General features: G+C 51.6%; 1 protein-coding gene across 2 annotated transcripts in view; it reads right to left on the reverse strand.

Annotated features, from left to right (window-relative positions):
• Positions 1–8407: 8407 nt before the first annotated feature.
• Positions 8408–12855, reverse strand: part of Abtb1 (ankyrin repeat and BTB domain containing 1) — a 6815-nt gene continuing 2367 nt past the window's right edge. The window contains exons 4-12 of one of the 2 annotated variants that reach the window (XM_029561325.1): positions 12487–12631; positions 12183–12342; positions 12034–12079; positions 11679–11795; positions 11476–11594; positions 11206–11304; positions 10952–11119; positions 9084–9272; positions 8408–9000 (exon numbers count right to left, since the gene is read on the reverse strand). In XM_029561325.1, coding sequence (XP_029417185.1) covers positions 8794–9000; positions 9084–9272; positions 10952–11119; positions 11206–11304; positions 11476–11594; positions 11679–11795; positions 12034–12079; positions 12183–12342; positions 12487–12631 — 1250 coding nt within the window. In that variant the 3' untranslated portion in view covers positions 8408–8793. Of the gene's footprint in view, positions 9001–9071; positions 9273–10951; positions 11120–11205; positions 11305–11475; positions 11595–11678; positions 11796–12033; positions 12080–12182; positions 12343–12486; positions 12632–12855 lie in introns of both variants that reach the window. The other variant, XM_008828563.3, reaches the window with a different exon arrangement.

Genomic DNA, 12855 nt, shown 5'->3' on the forward strand with positions numbered 1-12855 from the left:
GGGTCATGGCCTCTATTCTGCTTGTCCTCTGGCAGCCCTCTGTCCCTTCCATGGAATGTGAAGTGAAAAGGAAGTGTTCCTGCCATAGAACTGTCTGTTGCCCAGATGGTCCCCAGAAATGTCTGTGTTGTGGAGCTGTGTTGGGGAGGGAGGGATGAATAAATTAATGGAGCAGGGACAGAGACAGAATAAATGAATGAATAGTGGAAGAGAAAACTGGATGACAGTGAATGAGGGGGAATGAGTGAATGGAGGGAGGGAGAGATGGAAGGAAAGAGAATAAATGAATAGTGAGAGAGATGAGTGAGAATGAATGACGGAGGAATGAAGGACATATGGATGAATGGACAGAGAGACAGCGGGAAGGGAATAAATGAATGAATGGTGAGAGAAGGATGGGTGAGAACAAATGAGGGGGAAGGTGTGAGGGGTGGATGAGCCACTGTGAATGAGGGGGGAAGAAGGAATGAGGAAGGGGGTGTTACCTCAGAGGGGATAAGTGGCAGTTTATTCTGGAGCCAAATATGAATGATCACATCTTGAGAACACAGATTTGGGTTACCCCAAATTCCATGTTCCAATGTGGTAAGAGTTTTGTGAAGTTTTTATAGTAACAACAAAGTCATAAATCAAGACACTTTAAAGTCATTGATGAAAACATTAGGTAGGCGGGTTATAGCAAACAGGAAAATGCCTGCCACAGGCTCAGTTGCTGTCTGACAGTCTTAGTCTTTTTGGTTGGTGGGAGCTGGTGGTCTATTAACACATTTGAAAAGGTTTACCTGTTAGTCACAAGATGTTAGGTCAGACCCAGAGGTGGGCACAGAATGGTTATTTAGAGGGTTAAAGAGCCCAAGAAAAATTACAATTAGGCTCTGGACCTGCAACTTTCCTAACTCTCCACAATCATTGGAGTTCTTATCAGTTAATCAGCCCCGAAGAGGGTTCAGTGAAAGGTATGGAACTTTCCTCCCCAGGAGTGGAAATGAAGGAGTGGGTGGGGAAACACCTCCAGGGTATGTGCTGCTCAAACAATAGAGTAGAAATTAGAGGCCTGCTGATGCCTTTATCCCAGCACTTGGAGGCTGAGGCAGGCAGATCTCTGTAGTTTTAGGCCAGCTGTGGCTACAGGGGGAACAAGTCTCAAAAAGAAAAGAAGGAAAAAAAAAAAAAAAGAAATCACATCTAGTACTTCCTCTTACATTAGGACTTAACTATGGAGTGAACAGTTAGGGAAAGCTGAGAAAAGAGCCCTGGGACAGCCATAAGAGGAGGGTGGCTGGCTGTTCCCAAATGAACCTGTGGCATGGAGGCCTACATAGAGAGGACAGGGCAACAATGCAGGGTCCAGCCATGGCACTGTCTGACAAATCGGACAAAGCTGCTCAAGAGGTGGGTGACAGATATTCCAGGGCCCAGGAGAGAAGAGAATGCTCAGCCCTCTGAATGCTAAAGGGAAGGAGGCTGTCACGGCCCATGCTGTTTGCCACCCAGTTTCTGGGGTTCTGGTTCTACATCCTAGGGAGGCTGAATGACTGAGGACTTAGCACAGCTGCTTCCCACAAAGCCCCTTCATGACCCCAAGGGTGGTAGGTGGTGTTGCACCTTTTAGACATGTAAATAAACTGAGGCTCTGAGGGTGTAAGCAGGGCTATCTACCTATCTACAGCCAGGCCCTCAAAGGTGACCTCATGGAAACCTGCTGAGGCCTGAGGACCCCATTCTGGCCTCCAGACCAGGGCAGATGGCCGCTCCCCAGTGATAGAATGTATGAATTGCAGTAGAGCCACAAGCCTCATTTTGAAAGCAATACAACCATAAATCCCTTAAAGCAGCTAACTGGCCCTAAATTGCCAGCCTGGCCTTGCTCAAGCCTTATCTACTGATCACTCCCCAGACTGAGAGACCGTTTACAGAGCCAGCCTGTCTCCTTTAGTGCCATCAGATAACTCGTCTACTGCTGAGAAAATAATCTTAGGAAGAAGACCCTCAATTACCCCAAGGACACTGGAACCAAGCAAATTCCTGTAGATGCGTTCCACAGAGTTCCTATATAAGTCCAAACTGCTCCGCCCTTCATCGCAGACACCCTCATTCCTTGGAAGGGTTTATTAGCCCTTTGCTGGGTTCCCTGAATAAAGGAACACATTCCTTGCCTGTGGCAGGTCTGGCTCTGACTCTTATTTCTAAACTTTAACTCCTTCATTTTTTCTGATCTCCTAAATCTAACACCCAGGGGCCCAAGAAAGCCCACCTCAGATATTGCACCAGTGTGCCCACAAGCCCTGCAGGGGAGAGTGGTCTGCACAGCCAGTCAGCTTGATTCAGAGGCTCAGCCCTTCCTGACCAAGGAAACCAGCTGCCTTACCCAGACACAAAGGGCTTAAAACTGATCAGTACATAACGGAAGTGCTCAGAAGAGGCACGAAGCCCTGGGCTCCATTCCCAACAAACAAAACAACAGAGTAAAACAAACTGTAAAAGAAAGCCCGTGTTTTCTTCATTCTCAAACCACAATATAGAAACTAAACAGACGCCCCCCCCGCCCCGCGCCAAATCTTCAATCAAGTGCTTAGAAGTTACTTTTGCTAAAAAGCACCAACTCCTCTTGTGTTCACAAGATCACTAGAAGCAGGAAAACAGCCTGGCACCTCTGCCTGGGTTTGTATCTGTGTCACTCTGCACCCACCCAGGTGTGTTCATGCAAAGGACCGCCTAATCTATCTCAACCCCTTCAAAGCCAAAAGCACTGAGACAGTCATTGTTCTAAACCTACATTCACCTTGGATTTTAGGAACAGAGCCTTCCAGCATAGACTGCCTCCCAGAGCAGCCCACCCCCATGGCAGGACAGCTTACCCCCTAGGATAGGACAACCTCCCCTCCCCAGAACAGCCCACCCCCCAGGACAGGACAATTTCTCAGGACACACTACCCTCCAGATGAGAGCAGCTGTCCCCATGAGGACAGGGCGAGGCATATCCTATAGAACCATATTGGTCCCCTCAAGCGATGACACTGATGACAAAATCAGAACTGAGACCAACCTTAACCAGAACTGATTAACAGTGCTTATCTCTTGTTCGCTGCCCCAAGTTCTTCCTCTATTTAAACCTGGAGTTTATGGCTGTACCCCAAAGACAGATTTTGGATCACTCAACCCCCTTGTTTTGGTTAGTTGTTCTCAACACAAACTAGAGACACCTGGACAGAGATGCCTTCCATTGAGGAACTCGGGCATGTCCTGTGGGGCATTTTCTTGATTGGTAATTGATGTGGGAGGGTCCAGCCCACTATGGGTAGTGCCATCCCTGGGCAGGCAGATAGGCCTGGGCTGTATAAGGAAGGTAGCTGAGAACTAGGGAGATGGTGCAGCCATCAAAGGCTCAAGCTCACAACCAAAGGTAGCTAAGCAAGCCAGGGGAAGCAAGCCAGTATGCAGCGTTCCTCCACGGTCTCTGCTCCAGGGTCCTGCATTGTGCTCCTGTCTTGATTTCTCTTGATGATGAACTATAACCTGTAAGCCAAATAAACCCTTCCTTCCCCAAGTTGCTTTTGGTCCTGGTGTTTATCACAGCATCAGAAACCAAATAGAATACCCCCTTATCTGTTCTTCCTAATATGGCCATATTTATTAAATTCCTTTCTGCTGGGGCTGGAGAGATGGCTCAGCCATTAAGAGCACTGGCTGCTTTTGCAGAAGACACATATTCAGTTCCCAGCACCCAGTTCCATAACTGTTCATAACTCCAGTTCCAGGGTATTTGACACCATCTTCTGACCTCCACAGGAATTGCATGACATGGGTGCACTTACATTCAGGCAATACACTAATACACATAAAATAAATTCCTTTTTACTTTTCATCTTTATGGGACAGGTGGCTGAGCATAGCCTGTTGGGGTTGCTGGAGCCAGGACTCTGGCATTTAAAATTCTGGTTATAGCTGGGCATGGTGGTACACATCTTTAATCTCAGCACTAAGGAGGCAGAGGATGGTGGATTTCTGTGAGATGGAGGCCAGCCTGGTCTACATAGCACCAGGCCAGTTGAGGCTGTAAGGAGACACTGTCTTGAAAGAAAAATAAAAACAAAAAGGCTGGTTACACTCTTGCCTGGCAACTCTTCCTGTGTTCCTGGGCAGGCCCCACACATCACTGACCATCTCCATAGGACTGCCAGAGAAAGAGGCAGGAGGCAGGTAAGGGTCAGAGGACCCTGGCCAGCTGATATGTAACAACACTCGCAGGTCCTACTGCTGCTCAGGCTGCTGGGAGTTAAAACCCAGAGCAGTGAGCCTCCAGCCTAGAGCTATAGAGCCCTGGCTCTCAGGGCTTGAGCTGCAGTCTCGGGCACTCAAGAGTCACCAAAACGATGAGGCCGGGTGTCAGCACTCTTAGGCATCGCTTGATATTCTTAAAGCACCATTAAATTATCTTACATTTTTTTAAAAGTTTATTTTTATTTTATGTGTATGCAAGTGTACCACATGCATGCAATGCCTGCAGAGGCCAGAAGAGAGTGTCTGGGCCCTGATGGTAGGTACTGGGAACAGAACCTGTTCTACTACAAGATCAGCCAAGTGCTCTTAACTGCTGAGCCCTCTCCAGCCCCAAGCACCATTAAATTCTATTAGAACTGCTGCCCTGGGTAGAACTTCCTTGTCTTTACTGTAAACACCCTTCTTACTGTCCCTGGATGGTTAAAGCTGTGGAAAGCACATTGGGCAGGACTGCCTGGATGCCCATAGTCTTGAGCCAGGAGCTGCAGCCCACTGCCCTGCACACTTAGTGAGGACACAGTCACAGCTCACTCTCGGGGCTCCCAAAGGATGGCCATAATTGGTGTAAACACCTCTGCCACACTCATTTTCTGGGTACCTAAACAAGCTGTAGGTAGTACAGGCTGGGAGATGCTCCTGTGCTGCGCCATGTGTTGTGAGGATTATGAAACGGCAGAAGTGGTTCAGAGTGGCTGGGGTGAAAAAACGGCAGTCACCATCAACCACAGAAGCAGAGATACAGAGCTGGGCTCAAGAGAAGAGTGAGCCCCAGTCTCTAGAGTTCCAAGGAGTTGCCAAGCCTTAGCTCATGGCTGAAGGTCTCCAACTCTGGGCTTGAGCTGTTAACACTTGGCTGTGTGGCTAAATTTCCTGTTCAGGAGCTGAAGCACTGCCACAGATTATAGGGGCCTACTTCCTCCTGGGGCATTGGGCAGGCATTAAGGCACTGTTAATATCTCGGAGCATGGTGATGCATGCCTCTAATCCCAGCACTTGGGAGGTGGAGGAAGGAATATCACAAGTTCAGGGCCATTCTAGGGTACATAGCCAATTTGAAGTCAGCCTGGGCTACATGAGTCCCAGTCTCAAAAAGGAAACAAATCTGTTAAAAATTACAGCAGTAATAAGTTCTGAGGTTTTAATTAAAATCACTTCCCTCTTATGTTCATTTTCCTATAAATAAGCAAAGAACAAAGATACTGAGGGATGGTGGGGAAACAGTGTAACTCCTAAATTAACAGCCTGCTCAGAACTTGCTCTGGCTGCCCAGAGCAAAAGAACCATTGGATAACTGGTCTACCTTAAGCCACCATCAGGCATCTGAAGCATTCCATAAACACTGTAAGAAAACTATACAAGAAACCTGTCTAGCACATCTGAACGACCAAGTTTCTGAAGGCCTGGCTCCTGAAGTGGCAGCCTCAGCTTGTATGTACCAGACTTTTGCTGTCTCAAGGCTTGGTGAACTCTAAATAATCCTGCAAACATTTCCACCTAGGCAAGACAGGTGCTCATCACCTGGTGATGAGCAGAGGGACTGCTGTGATGGGTGCTGAGAGGCCAGGCTCTGATTGGACCAAACATCCCTTCTCAGGCTATAAAAGCAATGTGCTCAGGGGCCTGCTGCTACCCAGGCTGCTGGTGCAGCCCAAGTCCCCGTAAAAGGCCTCTCTAAAGTGGTCTTCCCTTGCCTGTGTTCAGCCGTATGGGCTGAGCTGACAACTCAGGGAGCTGCAGAGACAGCAGAAAGAAGGCACAGGCAGGAGAGGGGCAGCGACAGGTGAGTGACCAAAGAGTTACAGAAGGGGCACAGCTGCCGGCTGGGAGGCAGCTAGGTATGAAGAATTTGAATGGTTCAAGAGCAGCTGGAGCAGAAGTAGAAGAGTAGGATTAGAAGCCATGGAGACTGACGTTAGAAGGAGCCAGAGACGAGAAACTGTAGGCCCTAGTCACTGAGTTCCAGAGAGCTGTCTTCAGAGCCAAGTTTCAGATCTCCAGCCAAGAGCTGGTAACACTGGTTAAGGGCTAAGGAACCTCACTTCTCAGGCCTACATGAAAGCTGTAACACTAACTGCTGCCAAGGGCTGCGGAATCTAGATTTCCAAGGTGCACACAAGAGCTTTACTGTTATTGTAGGGCTATGGGTCCTGATGCTGGAGGCCTGTGGCACTAGAAGCAATGCATGCTGCTATTTGCTGCTGCCAAACATGGAGGGGAAAAGCTTCTCCTTACCTACGACTTCTATTTGGGTAGACTCACAGCCAAGGGGCCCCGTCCAGCTAAGGGGTCCAACACTTACAGGGGCCTGCTGCTACCCAGGCTGCTGGTGTCTAAAGCCCAGAGCAGTGAGCCTCTACCCTGAGCACCTCAAGCTGAGTTTCTGGCTTCTACACCCTGGAGCAACAGGGCCCTGGCTCTGCTCAAGGATTTGAGCTGCAGCCTCTGACTCTGCCAGTCCAGCTCCTGGGCCTCAGGCACTCAGGGGCTGCAACTTTAATGCTGGACAGCAACTCCTCACTCAGATTCCTGTTTATGCAGGCTGGCTGCGATGTTTCCTATTTTCAACACTCAGAACACTTTCTAAACTTAGGCCAAACATAGACTAAAATGAGGGCCTGGGCTTGTGCTGTGCTTAGGGAACACTGTCCCCAATCTGACCCAAAGTGTGGCCTCTTGACTAGTAATCTGACCACTGCATCTGCGAACCAGGAAAATATAGATTCCAAGGTACTTAAAACTCCTTTGCTAGTCTTACTAAAGTCTATTGAGAAGCGGAAACGTTTGATGATTTCAAATAACATCTATAAGAGGCAGACTTTGGGCTGGAGAGATGACTCAGAGGTTAAGAGCACTGGCTGCCCTTAAAGAGGACCTGGGTTCGATTCCCAGCACCCACATGGCACCTAACAACCATCTATAACTCCAGTTCCAAGGGATCCAACAACCTCTTCTGACCTCCGCAGGCACTGCACAACATGGGTGTACTTACATACATGAAGGCAATATAGTCATATACATAAAATAAAAATACTTTTTAAAAGAGGCAGACTTGATTTACTATTCAATCACACGTGGAAAGAAATGTGTGGTAATTTAAACATTTTCTTTACAGACATTACATAGCTTGGCACAACATCCAGGGTAAGGGTGACCTGAGGCGGGGCCTGTAGCCAGCCTGGGCCCCACCTTCCGTCCCTGTGGTTTCAAAATACATGTGTAAAGATGCAAGTCATCCTGTTACACCCCTCTCATGGCGTAGATCCAGCATCAGCTTCACAAACACCGTAGGCTCACTACAGGACAGGTATGCCAGATGTTGATAGTAAGCCTTCTCAGATGACTTAACACTCAGCCAGGAGAGTTCTTCAAATTCATCCTCCATTTAGGATCTTAGCCATGGCAAACCCAGGCCCAGGTAGTGATGGGTGGAAAGGCAGAGCCAGTGAGATCCCATGGCCCTTCTCAACCCCACCTCTGCCTGGGACAGCTCCAGGGCATCTGCCTCCCACTCCTACAGCAAGCACAATGTGCCTACAACTCTGACTACAGGCAACTTGTCCCAACGGGTTACTTAGGATCTTAGTTTCTTCCACATGACCAGCACACAAGGGCAACACAAATGAAAATGCACCAGTAAGGCAAAGGAAGAAAATCCAGAAAGTACTGGAAATTGACAGCACAGGGGCAGGGACAGCTGGACACTGGTAAAGGCTGCAGGGTGAAAGTGATGTCTTGGCCTTGGACTAAGGTGATGGTATATGGGAGGTGTCCACAGGCCTGAGGGCATCCAAGGAACTCACACCACATTCCTCTAACGTGGGAAAGACACACAGCCTTCCCTGGGGAAGACAGGGCCTGGGCTCTGGGGGAAATGGTTATTTTGGTCTGGACCCTCTCCTGGAATGAGGCCCACAACTGGGGGCAGGGGGTCAGTGGCAAAGAGAGAGCAGGCCTGAGGTGCAGGTATGCTGGCCCAGGGACCCTGCCTTCCAAGCTTCTGAATCACCATCCACGCAGTGAGAATGCCTAAACCCCAACCCTACAGCCCTGCCTCCCCTGCTCCTCACCAGCTCTACTCCCCAAAGCCTCCCCTCCCAAGCTGCACCCCAAATCAAACTCAGGCCCCCACAGTGAATTCAAGCTTTATTGCCACACACAGACTCCCCCAACTTCTTGTCCAGCCCTGTACATGGAAGTAGCCAAAGCAAGCCAGGGCTGAGCCAGGGCCAGGAGGGAGCAGGTAGGGCGCTGGGGGAGGGAGGAGGACTGAGCTCAAAGCCCACCACACCCCAGCTTTCCCTGAGTGGTGGGCCCCAGGTCTTGGGGCTGCCTTACACACTGGGGGAGGAGGCTTATTCCACAGACATCCTCCAAGGGCCTGAGGAGCCCAGAACTCCCTCTGCCACTGTAATGGCGCTGAGTGTGCAAGGGCAATAGATGCTGCATATGCACACTGCACACACTTGTTGCCTTGTAAGCCCTGGTTTCAGGCTTCCAGATGGTGGCAAAGGCTCAGCAGTCCAAGCCAATGGACACTAGCAGGTCCTCAAGAGCCTGCAGCCGCTGCTGTGCCTCTTCAATTGCACTGTAGGTCTGGACTGTGCTGGCCACATGGAAGCGGATGTCGTCTACCAGTGGGATGGAGTCTGTCTCCTGCCGGGCAGCCACAGCTGCTGCTTCCTCCCGCACTGCCTCCACAAAGTCCTCTCGCTCCACCAGCTGCAGAAGACCTGGCTCAGCACACGTTGCAGCCCACCCTCACCACCTCCCCCCTTGGCACCCTTGACCACCTTTTCGATGACCTTGGCCATGTACTCGGTGCACTGGTCCTCCAGCCGGGCCAGGCGGAACAGCTTGGCCACTCGCCAAACGCCCACCACGCTATCCTCCTCTAGCAGCTGAGCCAGGCTGCGGCCGCACAGCCTCTTCAGGCCGGGCAACAGGTACATGTCAGCCACACTCAGCACATCGTAGGCCATCTCAGGAGGCAGCTGTGGTATAAGAAGGGACAAAGGTGCACCAGTGGTCACCAACCACTTCCAGGACCCAACAAGGAAACCTCAGTGTGGGCAGCAGAGACTCACATCCCTGGAGCCTTGAGGCTGTAAAGGGCAGAAGAGACTGGGAAGGATGGCCTAGGGCAGACAGTGGATAGGACTACAGACAATGCCTTCCAGTAAAACGATCCTGGGCTCAGTCACAGGCCTGGGCTCTGTCACACCCAACTCTACTACACCAAGCAGTGGATCACAGGCAAGTCCCTTCACCTCTCTGTGCCTGATGTACAGGTTCTCATGCCTACTTTGAATGGCTGTTATGAAAGTGAGCTGGAGGCTGCTATTTCCAGTCCATAAGATCAGGTACGGCCCACTACAAGAGGCCACACAGATCTGAGCACAGAGACAGCTAGGTCCTGGCTGGGAGAGACCAAGGGTTCAGCCTCAGTCTGACCTTGGACAGCCCAGTGAGCAGGCAGAGGACAAAGAAAAGGGACTGAGCCACCACACTTCAGGCTGTGCAGCCATGCTTACTATGCATTGGATGCCCTGCCACCTACTTTACCTGTGGTCACACGGTCATGGGCATAGAAGGAAGCAATAAGTTTATACCCTGTCTTCTAAGGGGGAGTAAACTGAAACACAGAGAAGTTGTGTACCTTGCCCAAGGACACTAAGCTTGAGAGGCTAAGCTTGACTAGGTTCAGATGCTGATCCCTACTCTGAGCCATTAAGATGTTCTTAAGTCAGGCATGGGGGCACACACCTTTAATCCCAGTATTGGGAGGTAGAGGCGGGCATATCTATGTGAGATCAAGGCCAGCTTGGTCTACATAGTGAGTTCCCGGCCAGCTGTGGCTACAGGAAGACCTTACCGCAAAACAAACAAAAAACCAAGCCCAAACAAACACAAAAAAAAGCAAAAATAAATAAAGAGAAGATGCTCTTGGGGTGCATAGCTCCTTTAAGAGGGAGCTTATGACTCAGGATTTGAGAGGCAGAATCAGTCATACAGTGATTGCTGGCCAAGCTGTAGGCCAAAGAAAGTAAGGGAAATGGATGGGAGGGGGCCTGGGGTAAAGCCCAAGTATGCAGGCCACAGGCTGGTGGGAGTCAGAAGCCAGGGCTAGGGACAATAGGAGGTGGGCGGTACAGGTATACAACTTCCAGTGGTTCACAGAAAAGCATACATGTGGCCCCACCTCAGTCTGCAGAGGACAAGGACAAGGCAGGGTGGGGAGGCCATAGACTAAGGTCCACGGCTGCTGTTTCTGTGCAGAGCTCACACAATGGAGCACGGCCCGCCTTGTATCTCCCTCCATGTTAGCTCTGGTGGATACCATGTGACCCACTAGGCCTAGAATATTTACTTTCAGAGGAAAGGTCCCCCAGAGCAGCCCAGTAAGACACCTGGGTCCCTAGAAGCTACATGTCTATGCCAGACCCAGTGGAGAATGCACTTCCCCTCCTGTGTGCTGTCCTGTGCAGTGCTGTGTCCTCATACACACTGACAGAGGGAGCCCTCAGCACTGTCTGCTGCCACTAACAGGCCTGGGTCAGGAATACTAATGCAGCCAAGGACAGGGATGACTCAGGAACCTCAAGATCTGTGGCAACCCCAAGGCAAATGGCCAGGGACTCCAGGCCCACTGCTCTTCCACTAGCTGACGTACCTCGGTGTGGTCACTGTACACATAGTACAGCACATGGGTAAAGATGTCTGGGGAGATGCCATGCAGGGTGATAGCTGGTGGGTCCCCAGAGGCTGCAGGCTCCTCGCTCTCTCTAAAGTGGTCATCCAGCAGAGCCCGGAAGTAGTCACTGCGACCACAGAAGAAGGCCTAAGGGAGGCGAGTTCAGAAAATGCTGGGGCTGGGGTCTGCCCCCAGGAAGCTTAGGGTAGTAGGGACAGGAGGGGGACAGGCACCTTGTGGCAGAGGAAGTTGCAGCCAGCGACTCGGAAGCAGACATCAGGACAGCTATTGAAGCTATCGGGACATGGGAAGGGCAGTTCTCCTAAGTCACCCTGGTACAGGGAAGGCACCCATCAGAGTAAGCTGTTCATGAAAGGGAAGCAGCTGCCCAGGCTCACCTGAGGAGCAGAACCCACATCTGTGGGGCCTGCCCCTCACAGCCCTATCCCAAGACATCACAGCCCTATCCTCCTGCCTATCAGGGCTGCCTGCCCATCAGTTACCCGAAGCTCAGGTGGCAGGGCACAATCAGCCAGCAGCGCCATATCGTCCCGCAGCCGGGGGTCAGCCGGAGGGGACTCGATGGTCAGCACCTTCACACAAGTGCCAGGCTTGGAAGCCACTGGGAAGGGAACAGCAGTTTCAGGGAGCTGTGCCAGTGACACTGGCTCTAGCCCAAGGCCCCAGACTGAGACCCTGGACATACCAAATTCAGACACCTTCTCACATTTGGCCTCCAGGTCACTCAGCAGGTCCCACAGCTGGCATTGCTTGGCCAGGCGCTCACAGTCACTTACATGCTCCACACCAATGTCTAGGCGGCCTAGGGATGCAGGGGCATAGGGTCAGGATCTGAGGAGGGCTCCTGTTTGCTGTTTCCCCATCCAGAAGGACCCACAACCTGCTCAGTTTGCGAAAGGGACACGCTCTTCCCAAGCAGGCAAGCCAAGTTAGGAAGCAGCTGGTCTACCCCTCCCTGCAACCATGACTGGCTTAGAAGTGGGAAATCAGCTCAGGGCCACTCTGGGTGTGCTGCTGTCCCAGCCTAGGGGGTCAGTCACCTGTGTACAGGTACTGCAGCAGGGCCCCAAAAGCCACGGGGTTGATCTGCAGGAGAAAGTAGAAAGGAAAGTCAGAGGATGCCACCTAGCAGGAGCTAACTGCTCCCTCAGTGTCAGCAAACGCCCTCTGCCACCATGGTGGGACGCACCAGGGGGTGCCTGAGAACCACAACGCTCTTTCCCTTCCACTTGGTGTCCAGCAGGTTGGCGAAGTAGGCACTGCGAGCACCCAGGACACAGCGATGCGCCCGGAACGGCTTTCCATGGACCACGAAGACCACATCACTGTGGATGCCCTGTTCCAGAAGCCTGGGGATTGCCGGGAGAGAATGCTTGCCCATCACTCACTCAGGAAGCCCCAGGCAAGTGCAGGTACCAGGACCACTCAACACCACCCCCACACACACACCTGACCCCAGTGAGACAGAGTGCAGCAGCCCGCCCCCAGCTCACCGCTGAAGGAAGTCGTCATAGTAATCCCGCCTCCTGCAAGAGGCAGTGACTTGCTTGTAGTCCCTCAGGGCCCTGCGGATGGGGTCACTCAGGGCTCCATAGAGGCACCGTTCTCCATCAAATGTGTTGGCCTCACAGCGGGCTCCTGTAAGGCAGTGCTCACCAGTCAGGGCCAAGGGGGTGCCAAGGGAGAATCCAGAAAATACTGTAGCCTGTGCTTCTCTCTAGCTCTCATGTGTAGGGCCCAGAAGACCTGGAGGCCCAGACGTCCCAAGGTGGCCCTAGCAACCCTTGAGTCCTTGTGAAGGCCAAGGCCAGGCCACTCACTCTCTCTCTCTCTCTCTCTCTCTCTCTCTCTCTCTCTCTCTC

This window comes from Nannospalax galili, unplaced genomic scaffold (assembly GCF_000622305.1).
Source record: "Nannospalax galili isolate Female #2095 unplaced genomic scaffold, S.galili_v1.0 scaffold332, whole genome shotgun sequence".
Classification (NCBI taxonomy): domain Eukaryota; kingdom Metazoa; phylum Chordata; class Mammalia; order Rodentia; family Spalacidae; genus Nannospalax; species Nannospalax galili.